At 51.4% G+C, this 18750-nt stretch overlaps 1 protein-coding gene across 4 annotated transcripts in view; it reads left to right on the top strand.

The window, feature by feature from the left end:
* TMEM131 (transmembrane protein 131) overlaps positions 1–18750 on the top strand; it is a 90649-nt gene that overhangs the window by 48090 nt on the left and 23809 nt on the right. For all 4 annotated transcript variants that reach the window (XM_029083210.2, XM_029083209.2, XM_029083211.2 and 1 more), the window contains 12 exons: positions 518–671; positions 769–939; positions 2360–2470; positions 2822–2956; positions 4466–4570; positions 7360–7446; positions 9478–9630; positions 9762–9837; positions 9984–10101; positions 11870–12008; positions 12112–12221; positions 15647–15713. In XM_029083210.2, the coding sequence (XP_028939043.1) occupies positions 518–671; positions 769–939; positions 2360–2470; positions 2822–2956; positions 4466–4570; positions 7360–7446; positions 9478–9630; positions 9762–9837; positions 9984–10101; positions 11870–12008; positions 12112–12221; positions 15647–15713 (1426 nt within the window). The remainder of the gene's footprint in view (positions 1–517; positions 672–768; positions 940–2359; positions 2471–2821; positions 2957–4465; positions 4571–7359; positions 7447–9477; positions 9631–9761; positions 9838–9983; positions 10102–11869; positions 12009–12111; positions 12222–15646; positions 15714–18750) is intronic.

The raw sequence follows: 18750 nt of genomic DNA, 5'->3' as shown, positions 1-18750 counted from the left end.
CTTAGAGGAGCAGCTTGGCCTAGTGGCTAAAGCCCGGGCCCGGGAGGCAGAAGGACCTGGGTTCTAATCCCAGCTCAGCCACCTGTCTGCCGTATGACCGTCGGCGAGTCGCTTTCGGTCGGCCGTATTCCCTGAGCGCTTACCGTGTGCAGAGCACCGCGCTTAGGAGGATACGATCCAACAGAATTAGCGGACGCGTTCCCGGCCCGTAACGTGCTGACGGTCTAGAGATCGGTCAGAGCCAGGCATCGAGGCTTTCAGATCACTCATCGGTCTGTTCGGGGCGGAACGATGAAAATCACGAGCATCTTGCTTGACGATCCCCCCCATCACGTTCCGCCGGTCCGTAGACGCGAGAGAAACCTTGACCGTATAGCTCTGACCGGGTTTTCCATTCCAACAGATTTTCGGGCTTCCGTCCGCGACCTTTGCATTCCATATTGTTAAAGCCTGCGAGGTACCGTCCGGAGATGGGAAGGAAAAGGCTGATCCCCTCTTCCTCTTGCTTTGGAAATAGGTATCTGGGATTCGATCACGCCGCCACATTATTTCACATCCAGGACAGTTCCTCTGACCCCATCGAAAGACCCGTCTACCTGACGAACACCTTCAGTTTTGCCATCCTCATTCATGATGTCTTGTTACCGGAGGAAGCCAGAATTATGTTCCAAGTGAGTCTGTGCCAACCAGAGGTCGGGGGTTTCTTCCTAATGGGAATCCAGAGAGGGAACGGAAGCTCATGCTTTGCTCTTTCTCCTTACTGCCTAGGTCCAGAACTTCAGCAAGCCAGTCCTAATTCCTCCAAATGAATCCAGATCTGTTTTCACTTTGTTTTTCATCCCCTCCTCCTCCTCCGTTCACATCGACAGCAATATCTTACTTATCACCAATGCTTCGAAATTCCACCTACCCGTGCGGGCGTACACGGGCTTTTTGGAAGTAAGTATCTTCTCTCCCTTGGAGATTTCAAGTCCCGTAAAGCAGCACGGCCTAGTGGGAAGAGCACGGGCCTAGGAATCTGCCACTTGTCTGCCGTGTGACCCTGGGCGAGTCTTTTTTTTTAATGGTATTCGTTAAGCACTTACTACGCGCCAGGCATGTCCCACATTCACTCGTATTTATTGAGTGCTTACTGTGTGCTGATTCAGCCCCAGATAAAGACGGTCCCTACCCAACGGCGGGCTCCCGGTCTTAATCCCCATTTTGCAGATGAGGTAATGACGATGGTATTTGTTAAGCGCTTACTCTGTGCCGAGCACCGTTCTAAGCGCTGGGGTAGATACGGGGTCATCAGCTCGTCCCACGTGAGGCTCACAGTTAATCCCCATTTTACAGATGAGGTAACCGAGGCACAGAGAAGTTAAATGACTCGCCCACAGTCACACAGGCTGACAAGCGGCAGAGCCGGGATTCGGACCCACGACCTCTGACTCCCAAGCCCGGGCTCTTTCCACTGAGCCCCGCTAACTAAAGCACAGAGAAGTTAAGTACTTGCCCAAGGTCACACAGCGGATCAGAGCCGGGATTAGAACCCAGGTCCTCTGACTCGCGGGCCCGTGCTCTTTCCACTAGACCACCCTGCTTCTCACTTCGCCGAACCCCGGTTTCCTCGTCTGTAGAGTGAGGATTAAATCCTCCTCCGCCCTCACTAGATTGCGAGCCCCTTGTGGGACGGGGGCCGTGTCTTCCTTGATTGAAGCGGCTTGGCTTAGTGGAAAGAGCCCGGGCTTGGGAGTCAGAGGCCGTGGGTTCTAATCCCTCCTCAGCCACTTGTCAGCGGTGTGCCTTTGGGCAAGTCACGTGACGTCTCTATGCCTCAGTTACCGCCTCTGTAAAATGGGAATTAAGTCTGTGAGCCCCACCTGGGAAAACCTGATTACCTTGTATCTGCCCCAGCGCTTAGAACGGTGCTTGGCACGTAGTAAGCGCGTGACAAATACCGTCATCGTTGTTATTATCGTCATCTCGAATCTACCCCAGCATTTAGTACAAGTATCACACGAGTACCGAAATAATTCTTAATAGTGCCTGTCTTAGCCGAATGGATCAAAGAGAGCGAATTCCCACGTCCCTTTGGCAGACGTGTTCTCGGGCTTGGTTTTCAGAGGAAAGGTTGTGAGTGCCTTGCACACGGTAAGTGCTCCATAAACGCCGTTGAATGAATGAAGTCTGAGGCCCCCTCTTCTGTAGTCTTGCAATCTTGGTTCTTTCTACGATGGCACAGGCCAATTCGGTATCGGCTTCTTCCTGAAATGCCTCTTGGCCTGTCCTAATGTTGACACTCTTACCTTAATCACGATTAATCTGTGAGCAGTTCACTTCTTTGGATTTATTCATTCTTTTTTTTGGTTCTTTCCAGTACTTTGTAGTTCACCCCCAAGCGGAGGAGCCTTTCATAGATTTTGGCATACTGAGTGCCTCGGAAGCAAGTCACATTTTATTTGCAGTCTTTAACAGCAATCCAATTGAGGTAAAGGACCATTTTTTTTCCCCATCTCTTTCTGTTTATCCCTAGCTACGTGAACTTACTCATCTTTTCCTCACTTCCTCTCCTCCCACTCCCTTCTGCATCACCTTTCCACTTGGATTTCCACTTCCACCCTCCCACTCTCGGCTTTAGAACACTCGTGTAAATATCCGTAATCGATTTATCTATACAAACGCCCATCTCCTCCTCTACTCGGTAAGCTCCCGATGGGCAGGGAATGTGTCTGCGAACTCTGGGACTTTGCACTCTCTCAGGCGCTTAGGACAGCTCTCTGCCCACAGAAAGCACTCAGTAAATCCGATCGATCCTTTTTCCTTTCTTTTTTTCCTCCAGTTGGCGATAAAAGGTTGGCATGTTATCGGAGACGGACTGACAGTAGAACTCTTAGCTGCCGAGAGGGGCAACAGAACGGCAATAGATGCGAGAATACCGGAGCTCGTAGACGCCTCCGCTTCGGCTCAGTCGTCAGTAAGTTGCTTCACGGGCGGCCTCGGTGAACTGGAGAATTTTCGCCGAATTAAAACTGAAAGTTTTTTGGCCAACCTCCGCTGTAGGAAAGCAAAAGTGGAATTAGGTTCGGGCTGAGCTCCCCCCCCCCCCCGCTCCCTCTCTCTTCTGCGCCGTCTCTGCGCTTGGATCTGTGACCTGTGGGCATTCGATATTCACTCCCCCGTCAGCTCATATGGCTTTAAATCATACATTAAAGGTATATTAAGGTCGGTCTTCCCCTCTAGACTATAAGCTCGTCGCGGGCAGGGAACGTGTCTGCCGAACCCTTTGAATTGCGCCCTCCCGAGCGCTTCGTACAGCGTTCTGCCCACGGTGCTCAATAAATACCCTTGATGGGCAGCCAGATATGTGCTTGGCACAGTGGCGAGAGGTTGAGAAAACCGGGATTCGCTCTTTCATTCCGTTGTATTTATCGAGCGCTTACTCTGCGCGGATCACTGTACCAAGCGCTTGGGAGAGTACAGCAGAACAGCAGATACGTTCCCGGCCCACAACGGGCTCGCGGTCTAGAGGGGAGGACGGACATTAATATAAATATATAAACGGCAGTTAGGTACCGAGTGCTGTGGGGCGGGGAGGGAGGATGAATGAAGGGCACGAGTCGGGGCGAGTGGGAGGAGAGGAGGGTTTAGTCAGGGCAGGCTTTCTGGAGGAGGTGGGCCTTCGAAAAGGCTTTGAAGTCGGGGAGGGCAAATGTATCCGTCTGGTACGAGGCGGGAGAGTGTACCAGACCAGAGGTGGGACGTGGGCCGGCGGTCGCCGGCGAGAGAGGCGAGATCGCGGTACAGCGAGAAGGTTAGCTGTGGCGGAACGGAGGGTGCCGGGAAGTTTGGAGGTTAGGAGATGAGCCTAGAAAAGGAAACCACCTTCTTGCTCCTGCTCCTTCACTCCCTGCACTCCAGGCCCTAGTTAGAACGCTGAGCGCCGTGCTCCGCCCACGGGAAGGGCTCACTAAATAGGACCGAGTGAATGAACGAGCCCAGTTGGCAAGGGTGGGTGAAAGTGAGGGGAATAGCACAGACCACTACCGCTCTGATCGAGCCTTTCCCGGAGTTTCTCCGTCGTGATGCCTTCTAGACCGAGTCACGTCCCTTCCAACGGTTCTTGGTTGTGTGGTTCCCCTTTCGCGGCTTAGCACGTGCCGTGCGCACGGTAAATGCTCAGTAAATACCAGCGACTGGGCCGGCAGGGATTGCGGACCAATGCTTTTATACTCGCAAGCGACCGCAACGCGTAAGCACCGAATTCATTCCCAAACGCTCAGTCAAGTGCTCTGCACACAGTCGGCGCTCAATAGAGACAAATGAATCAATTCGTCGCGATGCTGCCAGCAGTTGCTCGAGCGTGGCGAAGACTGACTGTAGCATGGAAGGGATCGCTGAGAGATGTGGTCACCGTATTTTAGATGCGGGCTCCTCGGTGCTCTGGAAATTGTGTGACATTATGTTGGGCTTCTTCCCCTTACAGGTTATATTAGCTTCGGGTTACTTTGCTGTGTTCGGAGTCAAATTAATTGCCAAAGATCTGGAAGGAATTCATGACGGAGCCATACAGATAACAACAGATTATGAGGTACTCTGTCTTTTCGATTGATTTTATCGCGACTCCTTTTTTAAGCGGGAGCATCAGAGGTCGTTGGAGTTACCCTTGATATGGAAAGGGGGAGAAGTTCGTACTGTCGTTGGATACCTTGGAGCTGACTCTCTTTTTGGTCATTGCCCAGCTTAGGGCTTGAAGCCTCTGAAAAGAGCCGAGGACCCCTCCGGGCCCCGGACGCGGATTTACTTCCGGTCGGTTTGTGACTTGTCCCGTAAAAGCGTTTTTGCCGGATTCCCGTTTATGGCTTTAAAACAGCCCGGTGATGGTATTTAGCTCTTCATGCGGCCTCTGCCTGAAGCGAGCTGTAAGGTTTCATTTTTCCAATGAATAGAACTGATGTTAGGATCAGTCTTTTTTGTTTCAGTTAATGAGAACCAGTCTCTCCCATCTTTGAAGACGTCCAGTATAGCAGCTTTCTCGCGACCATCCTAGCCAGACTGGGAAAGAGCTGCGTTGGGAAGCTAGTCAGCAGTAAAGAGCTGCCTGCATAAAACAGTTCCAGTAACTTGAAAACTCCATCTGCCTTGGCTTTGAATGCTGGAGGTGGACCGCTGACCAAATTGGTTAAAGGATCTTTTTTGTTTTTTGTTTTTTCACCACGGCAATATGTTTTAAATCGGGTCCCTCTCTCCAGATCAAGTCTGTCTTTGGAAAGGGACAAAGCCAAGTCCCTTGGCGCTCAAGCTCACATTCGGACAAAATTCTTTGCATCGTGCTTACGCGCGGAGCCTGCGGTGTTCTGGTTGCCCTTGTAATGTTTCACGCCGGCTTCCCTGTTATCGTCAGGCGTTTGGTGAGGTGTCCCGACCCCTAGTTGCTGTGGGAGAGGACAAGAGATGAAGCGAATACTTGCCTACCTTGAGTGACCCTGCAGCGTGAAGCCGAAAAACAAAATGCTAACGTTCAAGCAGAGCGAAGCTGGCAGGGTTCAGGCAAACGGATGTTGCAAATTTTCAGGCTTAACCTTGGTCTCAAGCCCATGAGTAAACCAGACCAGAAAGTAGAGGTCATCAAAACAACACCTTCCCGTCGCGGCTCTCGGGATTTCGTCCTCCCGATTTTCCGCCCCCTTCCCTCTGGGAGCGGGGATGTGGAGATTTGAAGGCGGCAAGCTTCAGGGCCTTCGCTGTGGTCGCGGCGTTAAACCTGAATGCCGATGAATGGCACAAGCCCAGTTTGACACACCAGCTGTCACGGGGCCGACCAGAAATCTCTCATCTTGACTCTTAACTGCACCGTCCCCCCTTCCCCCCCCCCGTCCCCCCCCCCAAAAAATAAAGAGCTTGCAGTGGTGAAGGTCTGATAATAATTGTAATAACTGGTTTTTGTTAAGCACTTACTCTGTGCCAAGCACTGTAATAATAATAATAATAATGATGTTGGTATCTGTTAAGCGCTTACTATGTGCAGAGCGCTGTTCTCAGCGCTGGGGTAGATACAGGCTCATCAGTTGTCCCACGTGAGGGTCACAGTTAATCCCCATTTTTCAGATGAGGGAGCTGAGGCACAGAGGAAGTGAAGTGACTTGCCCACAGTCACACAGCCGACAAGTGGCGGAGCCGGGATTCGAACCCATGAGCTCCGACTCCCAAGCCCGGGCTCTTTCCACTGAGCCGCGCTGTTTCTCTGTACTAAGTGTTAGGGAGGATACAACCTAATCAGGTTGGACGCGTTCCCTGTTAGTAATAATAATAATATTCATTCAGTAGTATTTATTGAGCGCTTACTATGTGCAGAGCACTGTACTGAGCGCTTGGAATGAACAAGTCGGCAACGGATAGAGACGGTCCCTGCCGTCTGACGGGCTCACGGTCTAATGCTGGTATTTGTTGAGCGCTGACTGTGCGCCGAGCACTGTTCTAAGCGCTGTGGTAGATAAAAGGTATTCAGGTTTGTCCCACGTGGGGCTCACAGTCTTAATCCCCATTTTACAGATGAGGTAACTGCGGCACAGAGAGGTTAAGTGGCTTGCCCAAAGACACACAGCTGACAAGTGGCAGGGCCAGGATTAATTAGAACCCGTGACCTTCTGACTCCCAGGCCTTCTCTCTATCCACTATGCCAGGCTGCTGTTCTCGGCCACATGGGCTAATTCCTTAAGCCTAAAGTAGCTTATTTTATAAAGACATGGCCAAAAGTACCGGGAAACCGTAGTGATACCGCTCCCAGGACTGGGAGAAATTAATCCAGGAAAACTTTGTGCAGAAGGTGGCTTTTAGTGAGTACTAGATTGCTCTGCGATTACAGTTGAGTGAGTGACGGAATTTTAAGCAGCCAAAGACCACCATTTTACATTTGGGGGAAAGAAGTGACTAAGGTATACATTTGAGGAAAGTAGAGTTTGGGATGACGGGAGCAACACTCTCTGAAACTTTGTATTCTGTACCATTTCCCCTCCCTTTCTTTTCTCCTCACCTTCATGGGGGGGGGGGGGGGGGGGGGGGGGAAAAACACCTCAGTGTATAGTGAAAAGCCATTTCAGCCTTATTTGTCTTGGCTGGTAAGCACCGCACGGTTAATTCGCGGGCGGGGATGTGCGATTTAGCTGCTTGTGGTGCGCTTGTTTCTGCCTGTAAAGATCTGGCTGCTTTTTAATGAGGCGGGGAGAGCTGGGCTGTTAATGACTCGATGGTAACATATTTCAGCATCTGTACCGGTGGCTCTTTAGACGTTTTTTCTTTTCTCTTTTTTGCCTTCTGTGGAACAGCGAACATCCCGCACACTTGGGAGTATTTTACCCAAAACTTCTGTTTTCCCGACAGATCTTAACCATTCCCGTGAAAGCCGTGATCGCGGTAGGCTCGTTGACGTGCTCTCCCAGTCTCATCGCCCTCCCTCCATCTTTCCCGGTAAGATGCTGCCTTGGAATATATCTATCTCTTAGTCTCTCTTTCTGTTTCCTTGCATTCCCCGTTTTGTGCACCTTCAGAGTTTGCCCCCTCCACGCTAATGGGAAGTCTCCCTTTCGGTTGTATTTATCGAGCGCTTATCACGCGCGAAGCGCTGTACTGAGCGCCTGGGAGAGTCCCGTGGGACAACCTGATCACCCCGTATATACCCCAGCGCTTAGGACAGTGCTCTGCACATAGTAAGCGCGTAACTAATACCAACGTCGTTATTATTAACAGCAGACATTTTACTGCTCACAGAGAGCTGACGGTCTAGAGAATGGTAGTCAGAGAAACATCCGGAAGCGCCGTCGTAGTAGAGCAAGGCCTTGTGACTTCCAAATTCAGTTTTAATCCGAAACGATCACCTTCGAGCGAAGGGAATCGAAAGGCCTGTCGGGAGATGGATGGATTGGCTCCTGCCTCCTTTTCGGCTCTGTATCTTCTCTTATGAACTACTCGGTCCTCTCCGTCGCTTGAGGGCTGCAATAAGGCCGTCAAAGGGTGCAGGGCACTGGAGTGGAACTGACAGGCGTCTGCCAGAAAGAGGCTACGTCTTGGTTCCCGCCCCGTAAAAGAGCGCAGTTCCTCCTTCATTCGAGAGTATTTATTGAGCGTCTACGATGTGTACTGAGCGCTTGATAGAAGGTCCCACCTGCCGAAACCCGGGGTCGAACCGGGGACCTTTTAGGTCTTCCGTCTTACGCTCTCCGTACCGGCCGTGGCGGAAATCTCCCTCCTGCCCAGCAGAAGCAGGTCTTCCCACGTCGCACGCCCCAGCTGGTGACACCTTCCGGGCTCTGAACCAGAAAAGAGTCCCGTACGATTCACGGCCCTTCCCGCTGGTGAAATCGGGGCGTCTCGCGGCTGCTCTCGCCGTGGCTCGTTTTCTAGGGTAGGGGCCCGGGAGTCGGAAGCCACTGGGTCCTAATCCCGGCTCCGCCGCTTGTCTGCTCTGTGACCGCGGGCAAGTCGCGTCACTGCTCGGGGGCTCAGTTACCTCATCTGGAAAACGGGGGTGGGGACTGTGAGCCCTGTGAGGGGCAGGGACTTTGCCCAACCCGATTATTTTGTATCAGTCCCAGTGTCTAGGGCAGTGCCTGGCCCGTAGTTAAGTGCTTAATAAATACCTCTATCATTATTAGGAATTAGGCAGCGGCGGGTACCGGAGATTGTTTAGCTTTCTAAGCAGTCACTAGGCCGAGAAGATAAATGAGGTCACTGTTCCTCTCCCGCATGCAGAGTTGAGAGACCAGTTCCCTGCCCACAGCAAGCTTACAGGTCTGGAGACGATTCGGGCCAGGTTTGCCCCGCCGAGCTCTCCTCCGTTGATGTTGGCACGAGCCGTCGCGTCATTTTGCCGTGGTTTTATCATTGGCCGGATTTGTTGTCGCTGCAGAAATCATCGGCCGGTTTTTCAGTTTGCCGCAAGCTTATCGCCTCTGAAACCCTGGGTTTAGTTTAGTTTCGGGTTCCCTTTTGTTCGGAAATACCCTGTTCGGGTTCACCTTGCTGTGTGGGGCTGTGGCGATAGGTAGTCATTGACCGACTCAGAGTCGCACGCGGCCGATTTAAAGATGATCGTGAAATCCAAACTCAAGAATAATGGTGCTGTACCGAGTTAATTCAGCTCGGCAGGTTGCAGGGAAACGTCTTTGAAGTCGATCAGTCGTATTTATCGAGCGCTTACTGGGGCAGAGCACTGTACTCAGCGCTTAGGAGCGTACAGTGTAACGCACATTCCCTGCCCAAAACGATTTTACCGCCTAGAGGGGGAGGCAGATATGTCATAAATAATATGTAATGAGTAAATAACAGATATGTACATAAGTGGTGTGGAGCTGGGGCGGGGGGGGATGAATAGTCAGTAGAAAGCTTCGGCGCTTTGCCCTAACTTGCCCCCGAGATTTTATTTTGCGGGGAAATCCCCTTTACCTGTCAAGTCTATTGGTGACAAACAACAAATCCTCTCGTTCTGTTTCTTTTCTTCAGGGGAAAGTCGTTCATCAGAGTTTAAATATAATGAGTTCCTTCTCCCAAAAGGTGAAAATACAACATATCCGCTCCTTATCAGATGATGTGCGGTTTTACCACAAGCAGTTGAGGAGCAATAAGGAAGATTTAGAGCCAGGGAAAAAATCTAAGGTTTGAGAGTTTCAAATTTTGTAAGGATCGGAATTTCTTTGGCTGTATTTATATGATTCCCCCGAGTTAAGATTTCATTGGCTTTCTCGAGTTCTGTTGAGGTCTCACTTGATTTTCTCATGTTTTTCCAGGTGGCAAATATTTATTTTGATCCTAGCTTACAGTGTGGGGATCACTGCTACGTAGGACTGCCTTTTCTGTCCAGATGTAAGTCACCTTGGCTTTTCATAGCATCGGGGACCTAAAAAAAGACGGGCGTTAGCCTGTTCCCCACTTTTTAAAGGCACAGTTGCCTCTGCCTGTCTTGGCCCGTATACCGTGTCCAAGTAAAACTGTCTCTGGCTTTGTTTTAGCCGAATCTAAAACACAGCCCGGCCGAGCGATGCAAGAAGATACGTGGGACTCTGACTGGGACTTGCATGAAAATCTATTCCGGGGATGGAAATCAGTAAAAGAGAACGCGGGTCATAGGTGAGCATTTTCTCCCTCCTTAATTCCGGCTCCTGGAGGTCACCTGCCGGATTTGATCCCCGTGTTTCGTAACAGTGTAGCCAAAGGCATTTCCCTGGCCACACCGAAACTTCCAAGTAACGTGGACTAGATCTTCTTCTGGGCTGCTCTTCCTTGTGAACTGAATGGCATCTGATGTACTCTTTCTCCAGTTCTGCTCACCACATCACCTTTCAAAAAAAAAAAAAAATTCTCTGCCAAACGAGTCCTCCCCACCACCCCGGAATCTTGTTGAAATTAGCTGTAGAAATAGACTTTGCCTTCGGGCCGTGGAGAAACGCGGATTCAAACTGTAATAATAGTAATAATTGTGGTCTTTGTTAAGCACTTACTGTGCGCCAAGCACCGTACTCTGCTCTGGGGTAGATAAAATTGCTAAGGTCCCACATAGATAGGGCCCACAGTCTGAGTAGGAGGGAGAGCAGGTAGTGAATCCCCATTTTGCAGATGAGGGAACGGAGGCACAGAGAAGCAAGGTCCGTGGCGCAGCTGGGATTAGAAGCCAGGTCCTCCGACTCCCGGACCCGTGCTCTTTCCGCTAGGCCGTGCCGCTTTGCTGTTTGAGGGAAGGACTGAAATTCTGGTGTGCACCTTCTCTGTCCTTCTCCCTCCTCATTGATGGAACAGATAAATTATGCCAGCGTAGTCTGAAACTAAAGGGGAAATTACTTTCAGGCGCAAATGATCCTATACCAAATTTTATCATCCAGCAAGAACTTTTTAATCTTCGGTCGTCAGCTCTGTTTATCAACACTAGTAATAATGCCGTCATTAAGCAAATAGTCTGTGCTACCTGCTGGGGTGAATGCAAGGGTGTCCCAGGCCCTGTCCCACCCAGGCTTTCCATTCCATCTTTTCCATTCCTGTTTTACAAGTGAAGAAACGGGGGTTATGTGATTTGTCCAGATTCACACTGCGGAGCTGGAATTTGAGTGACATGTACTGTTTAAGCTGGACTTCCACTTCTGTGAGCTTGCTTCTCTCACCACCGTTGCTAAAACCTGGAATGGCTTAGGCTGCCTGGGAGACAGAGGTGCAAACTAGGTGCTAAGCGCTGAACAGAATGCTGGGGCGCGGTTGCCAGGCAGTCGGCTCAGGCACAGTCCCCAGTCCAACCCGGGGCTCCCGGTCTGAAGGAGATCAGATACATTTTACAGATGAGGGAAGTGAGGCACAGGGAAGCGGTGGTTTGCCCCAAGTCGTCGGCTAGCCGAGGCGGAATTAGAACTCAGGTCCCCTGGCGGTCAGACCCGTGCCCTTTCCCCTAGGCTGTGGCGTTTAGCGGAAAGAGCCGCACGGGGCGGGAGGGAGACTTGTGTTCTAGTCCCCGTTGTTCCAGTTTCCTGCTGTGTGACCTCGGGCAAGTTTTCCCAGCTGGATGATGGGGATAAACACTATGTTCTCCCTCCCTCCATGATGAACAGGGGCTGTATCCAATTTTATTACTTTGTGTCCACACCAGCATTTAGGACGGTTCTTGGGACAGGCTTAGCGAGCATTTACTATTCTTGTCGTTAGGGATTATCATCATGATTTATTACCCCGGGTGTCCCTGAAACAACTCTGCGGATTAAAATGCTTCAGTTGCACATTTAAAATGCTGCACTACTCCTTCCAGCGGTAGATGCTGTTTAGAGTTGGAAAAGAGGATTCGGATGGATGGGCCGGGCTGCGGGGACGCAGATCTTCCCGGAAACAAGCGCTGTCTTTCACTTGGGCCTCTTTCTAGGTCCAGCGCCGTGTTTGAAGTGGACACGGATCTGCAGAAAAACGTTGTGTCGAAAATCACAGCCGAGCTGTTGTGGCCGTCTCTCCTGAGTTCCCCCCGCCTCTTGAATTTCCCCCTCACCAACACCAACAGTTCTTCAGTGAGTATCGGCATCGGCGAAACGTAACCGTCGCACAGTCGCCCCGGGCGGGTCTTCAACCCCCGGATACACCCCGGGTGATTTGGTTCCTCTTTTCTGCCAGGAAGACGAAGTGGTTTTAGAAAATCCGGCCGACGTTCCCGTCCACGTTCAGTTCGTTCCTCTGGCTCTGTATTCCAACCCTTCTGCCTTTGTACACAGACTGCTGGAGCGGTAAGCATTTGTTCAGAGTGACCAATTCTTTTTTTCTTTTTTTCACCTCTTGGCCTAAAAAGGAAAGTCTCATCTGTCGTCTAAATCGGCACAGATTAACCTTGAAGTTCACCCCTAGCTGGTAGGGCCCAAACTGGGATTTTTGCAGATTTTAAATACGAGGGCCAGATCGTGGTCTGAACGTACAGTGACTTGAATGGTGTGTTTGGACAACTGTAACGTGTTTGTCCTCTAAATATTTCCCCTAGACTGTAAGCTCCTTGTTGGGAGCGAATGTGTCTACCCTCTCCCCCCAAGCGCTTAATACAGTACTCCGCACGCAGGCAGCGCTCGATAAATGCGATAGATCGATTTTCTGTGGAAACCACCTAATGAGCGTCGACTGACAAGGGTTTCCTTGGATTGCGGGTTTAGCGAGTCACTCCGCTTGAAAGGTGAGGCTAGTGGATCCCAAGGAGAGGGATGGAATAATAATAATTAATGATGATGATGATGTTGGTATTTGTTAAGCGCTTACTATGTGCCAAGCACTGTTCTAAGCGCTGGGGTAGATACAGGGTAATGAAGTTGTCCCACGTGAGGCTCACAGGTAATCCCCATTTTCCAGATGAGGTCACTGAGGCACAGAGAAGTTAAGTAACTTGCCCACAGTCCCACAGCTGACAAGTGGCAGAGCCGGGATTCGAACTCATGACCTCTGACTCCCAAGCTCCTTCCACTGAGCCACGCTGCTTCTCTCAGGTTCTCTTCAGGTTTTTGACCTCTTCCACTTGGACCAGATTGAGAAGGTACTTCTGCCGTGAAAATATAAAACCAACTCAATGGATAATAGTTTGATCACCAAAGTTCCCAAATCTCACCGAATCAATCAGTCGTATTTATTCGGCGCTTTTTCACTGGTATTTTAGCGCCCGCTATGTGTCAAGCACTCTTCTAAATGCTGGGGCAAGTACAAGGTAATCAGGTCAGGACCCAGTTCCCGTGGAACATGGGGCTCACGGTCAAGGAGGAGGGAGAACAGGTATTGAATCCCCATTTTGCGGTTGAGGAAACTGAGACCCAGAGAAGTCGAGTGACCTGCCCAGCGCCAGGTCTCACAGCGGGCAAGTGGTGGAGCCGGGATTAGAACCCAGGCCCTCTGGCTCCCAGGCCTGTGCTTTATCGACTAGGCCACGCTGCCTACTATGTGCAGAGCACTTTACTGAGCTCTCTCTGGAGAGTGTAGTTCAGCAGAGTTGGTGGACGCGTTTCCTGTCCGCGATTATAGTGTACAGTCTAGAAAGCGGCAAGAGCCTGGAAGTCAGAGGACCTGGATGAGCTGGATTCTGATCCCGACTCTCACATCCTTGCCACGCGTCCTTGAGCAAGTCACTTTTCTCTGACAGTTTCCTCATCTTTACAATGGGGATTAGAGACTTGCTTGTTTCCTCCCCAGCCTCGATTTCCCACGCTTGTCGGACCAGGTGATTATCTCGTATCTACTCCAGTGTATAGTATACAGTGATTAGCACAGAGGAAGCGCTTAACAAATGCCATTTTTTAATTTCTTCCTCGGGGCTCATACTCTTAGGGCAGGGAAAGCTGGACAAGTCGAGTGTGAGAGACAAATATCTGAGAGCGGCCGAGCAAGGCCTCGGCTCCGTGTGCCGGAATATCCCGTCCGAGGCGTTAGCGTGACCGTAGGAAGAGAGCCGAGGCTGCCGTCCAAGACCGGGCGGACAGGGCAGCTGAAAAAGCCACCGAGTAGTCAGACGAGATGGAGCTGTGGGAGGGAGGCAGTCCAGGGCCGAGGTGGCCGAGCGCGGCAGCTTATGGTCTGAGGAGGGGAAAGCGGAGCGAGGGGGAACCCTGAAGACGGGCCCAACCAAGCCCCTCGGTGCGGACGCGGAATGTCGTGACGGCTGCCGGCTACGCATTCTGATGAGTAAGTATTCTGGATTCGAATTCAAGACGTGAGACGGTTCCTCTGGGCCAGCAACCTAGTTGCTGTAAAAGATAAAACTTGGGTTCTTGTCCGACGTAAAGATCCACCTCCTCTGTGGCAAAGCTGTGGATTTTAACTCTATTATTAATAGTAATTATGGTACCTGTTAAGCGCTCACTATGTGTCGAGCACTGTCTGTTCAACTCACTTGTATTTATTGAGCGCTTAGCGTGTGCAGAGCACAGAAGAACAGTAAGCAGACCCATTCCCTGGCCACAGCGAGTTTACGGTCTGGAGTTTGGAACCGTCCACTGTTCTGAGCCTAGAGGTAGATACGAGTTAATTAGCTCACAGTCTTAATCCTCATTTAGCAGATGAGGGAACTGAGGCACGGAGACGTTAAGTGACTGGTCTGAGGTCACACGGTAGACAGGTGGTGGGGCTGGGATTAGAATCCAGGTCGCTTGACGCTCATGGTCTTTCCGCTGGGCCACACTGTTTCGGTCAGAGGGTGGACCCCCAATCCCAGATTTCAGGACTCCAACCCGAAGCAACGGGACGTAAAAGAGGAAAAAAAAGAAAAGCAGTTCTGCTAATCACTCACCAAATTCATCCATTCATTCATATGTGTTTATTGAGCACTTACTGTATGCAGAGCACTGTACTAAGCGCTTGGAAAGTACAGTTGGGCAACAGATAGAGACAATCCCTACCCAGCAACAGGCTCACAGTCTAGAAGGGGGAAGACAGGCAACAAAATGAAACAAGTGGGCAAGTAGCAGACAGGTAGATGTCCCTCAAAAACTACAGGGTTGTCTTTTTTTTTAATTTTTTCGCTATTACTTCCTGCAGTGTCTTCCTGCAGGCCAACGTCATGTTGGGCACTTCCCACTCTCACCCCTCCTCCCAAGGGCAGGCGTGGCTAAACTTCATTCCCCGGACGTCGACATTTTTATTCACCTCTGCCAAGAATGCCCAGTTCACTCTCATCTTCTAGTAATGCCCTTTCCCAGTGCTTAGTACAGTGTTCCGCCAGCAGTTAATAAATGCCGTTACTCCTGCCGTGGATGGGGAAGCAGCAGTTTTTGAGTCCTCCTCTCCTTCCCCTCCTGGCATCCGTTTTCCTCCTCACCCCGCCAGCCTGCTCATTTTCACATTTTCTCTCTCGGCGGTTTCCAGATGCATCCCTTCGCCTGCCTTTATTTCTCATCAGCTGTTGGCTTCCCTTTGGATCTTTTAGCGGATGGTTACCAAAACGTGGCCCACGTGGCCTTATCCCGGACTGATCCAGGCACTGGCTTCAGCAGAGCCTGGAGCTTTCCCCCCCACCCTCCAGACTTTTAACCTTTCATCAGCTAAAGCTCACAGGCTCAATTTTCCTCATTTTTCTTTGGGCAGTTACAGCTCCAGTGTTTCCTCTCAACTCTGAATATTTTATCTGAAAACCAGGAGCCTCTATTTCCGTGTCATGTTTGAAAACCAATTCTCTCTCCATTTTTAGGTTTAACTTGAGTAAGATGGCGAATCTGGATATGAAAACACTAGAATTTCAAGTCTCCCGAAACCGTGTAAGTCGTAAGTCATCTTCTTCGCTTTATTACGGAAAGCTCATCGTACGATCGAATGCCAGCGGAAATATTCAGGAGGCCCCTTAGCTTTGCATAGCACCGGCTAGGTATCGGTACGTGTCTGTGGAAATTTCAGAGCGGGTTAAGTTTAAAGAAAGATGGGCCCAGAGCACGTCGTCGGACGGGAAGCGTCAGTAACTGGAAATGTTTCGAGTGTGCCCTGAGAACGGGGAACCGCGGGATGGTCGGGCCGTTGGATAGGGATTATCCCTGTTTGTCGCCTAACTGTACTTTCCAAACACTCAGTGCAGCGCTCTGCACAGAGTGAGCGCGCAATAAATTGGATTGAATTAATCAAGCAGCCGAGCTGAGCGTTTGGAAGGTTACAGTGAAAGTGCGTAGACATGTTCCCTGTCCACAACGAACCTACAGCGCACAGGGGGACACCTCCGTAAACGTAAATAAAAAATTTATAGCTATGTGTCAGGTTAGGTGAACGCCGTGGAAACCTCCGCTTGTCCGGCCGATGAGTTCGGGGGGAGTCTGGTGAGGGCAGACAGTCGCAATCCCTCAGGTCTGGCCGATTTTAGGGAAAACAAAAAAACACGCCACTCACCAGGTACTCAACCTCCTCCCCTCCACGTGTGCCCATCTTCCCCCACTTCCCAAAAACCAGCCCTTCCTTGGGACTCTCCGGGCAAGTCGGTGCTTCCTTTTTGAGATTTTTCTCCTCTATAGGGAAGGAAGTGCCTGGAAAGGGCAGTTCAGCAGTAGAGAGAGACAATCCGCGCTCACGCCGGCCTTACGGTCTAGGAGACAGACACCTGCACCGTAGCAGCCGAGGGCAAGACGGGAGACGGGCCCAAGCTGGGGAGGAGTCGGGACCGAGTCGAGCGCGTCGGCTCGAGACCGGACCCAGATGAGCAGAGCGTTGCTCTCGGGTCAACAACGGGCCCCCCCCAAAAAAGAACGGGAGGGGGTCGAGCGTCGGCGACTGGGAGGATACTCGAAGGAGAGTTATTAAGCGATCGATCCGCCGCCACCCAGCCGAGCACGAAGCGTCAGTGACGGAAAGGGCCGTGACGGAGAAGCCGTGCCAGACGGATCGACTCTCCTGTGGCAGTGGCCGGCCGTGGAGAGGAAAGCGTAGCAATATAAGTAATTCTGTCTACTTGGAGGCTTCACGAACTCTTAGAGATGAGCTCTCGAGGGACACAGACCACGGCCCGCTAATGATTATGGATCGCTTTGCAGATGCAGCCCAGCACCGTCGTTTGACGACAGGTCTAAAATGACTTAACCAGCCCAGGCCCGGGCATCTCTACCCCGCCGATCTTTTTCAGCGGCAGCTGAGAACCCGCGGCTTGTTAGCCCGACGGTGTAGGGGTAAAGGGAATCAACAACTGGCCCCGTGGCTTTTAGCGGGCCAGAATTTCCAGGTCACTCTGAGGGCGAGTCACTTCTCTGAGTCTGTTTGGTCACCTGTAAGATGGCGATTAAGACCCTGGGCCCCCTGGGGGACACGGACTGTGTCCAACCTGATTGGTTTGTCACCACCCCGGCGCTTAGTACGGGGCCCGACGCATAGTAAGCGCCTAGCAAATACCATTAAGAAGGCACGCAGGCCGCTGGGAAGATCTGGATCTGTTTCATTGCCCTTATATTTGAAGGCGGCGTCCCCGAAGCTCACCCTCTAGGGGTGCGTATGGACGAAAAGGCCCACAGGGAGAGCCCACCCGCGTGACGTGAATCGACGGACTTCCTTCTCCGTGTCGTCTCGGTGCTCGCGGTGCCTGGGGCTCTCTCCTGTTTTCCCCCTCTCTCTCTGTCCTCTCGAAGCTCCCTCTTCTGATCCCCGACGGCAGCGGGCCGTGCCGGTCTGTCTGCGTCTGCTCCCTGCAGTCGTGTCCTCGAGATAAGCTGCTGTCTGAGGCTGGGTCATCCTAAAACCATTTCCTCCGGGGGAAGCAGCGTGGCCCAGTGGATAGAGCACGGGTCGGCCACGGGCAGGTCACCTCACTCCTCTCCGTCTCCGGTCCCTTTTCTGTAAAGTGGGGATCGAGTCTTTGAGCCCCACGGGGGACAGGGTCTGTATTCAGCCCCATTTGCTTGCTTCCACCCCAGGGCTTAGTACGGTGCCTGGCACTTAGTACAACGCTTAGCACATAGTGAGTGCTTAACGAGGGCCACCGTGGTTATTGCTGTCATAATTCTCACGAGTTTGAGGAAGCGTGTTGTCCCAACTGTGTCCTAGTTGCTCGTTGCCTTCTTCAGCCCGACGGTGTAGAAGAAACCGTACTGCGTCAGGTTCGCTGCGTCTCCTTTATATGGTTTAAAATCGAAAATGTGCTTAAATATGAGCAAAAGACTCCAAATACTAAATGCTCTAGAGAAGATATTTCTAGCCGGGCACCAACTAAAAGTTGGGTTTTGAGGGGGGTTTTCCCCCCTAAATGGTATTCGTTAACCGCTGACTATGTACCGGCACCGTATTAAGCACCGGGGTGGATGATAGCTGATCGGGATGGACACGGTCCCGTCCCACGTGGGGCTCACGGTCTTAGTCCCCATTTTGCAGATGAGATAACGGAGGCACGGAGAAGTGAGACGACCTGCCCGGAGGCACACGGCGGAGGGACGGGGACCGTAACTTCCGCCTGTGTGTTTTCTCCCGGTGCTCGGTAGAGTGCCGTGCACCCAGAAAGCGCTTAATACATACTTTTCTCACCACAAGTCTCACAGTCTTCGGAGTAAAGAGCCGAAGTGAATCCCTAAGTGTTGTGAAAAGTTGCGGACAGGTGGTTCAGATTGCTATCGTTCTCGTCCGTCTCCCCCCATTAGACCGTGCGCCCGTCGAAGGGCGGGGACCGTCTCTATCTGTTACCGATTTGTACATTCCAAGCGCTTAGTACAGTGCTCTGCACATAGTAAGCGCTCAATAAATACCATTGAATGAATAAATAAATACTATTGAATGAATACGGTGTGTCTCCCCGATTACCGCAGGGAATCAGGAGTGCTTTCGGTGTGGCATTCA

This window comes from Ornithorhynchus anatinus, chromosome 18 (assembly GCF_004115215.2).
Source record: "Ornithorhynchus anatinus isolate Pmale09 chromosome 18, mOrnAna1.pri.v4, whole genome shotgun sequence".
Lineage (NCBI taxonomy): Eukaryota > Metazoa > Chordata > Mammalia > Monotremata > Ornithorhynchidae > Ornithorhynchus > Ornithorhynchus anatinus.
This window is presented reverse-complemented; position numbering and strand designations above follow the sequence as displayed.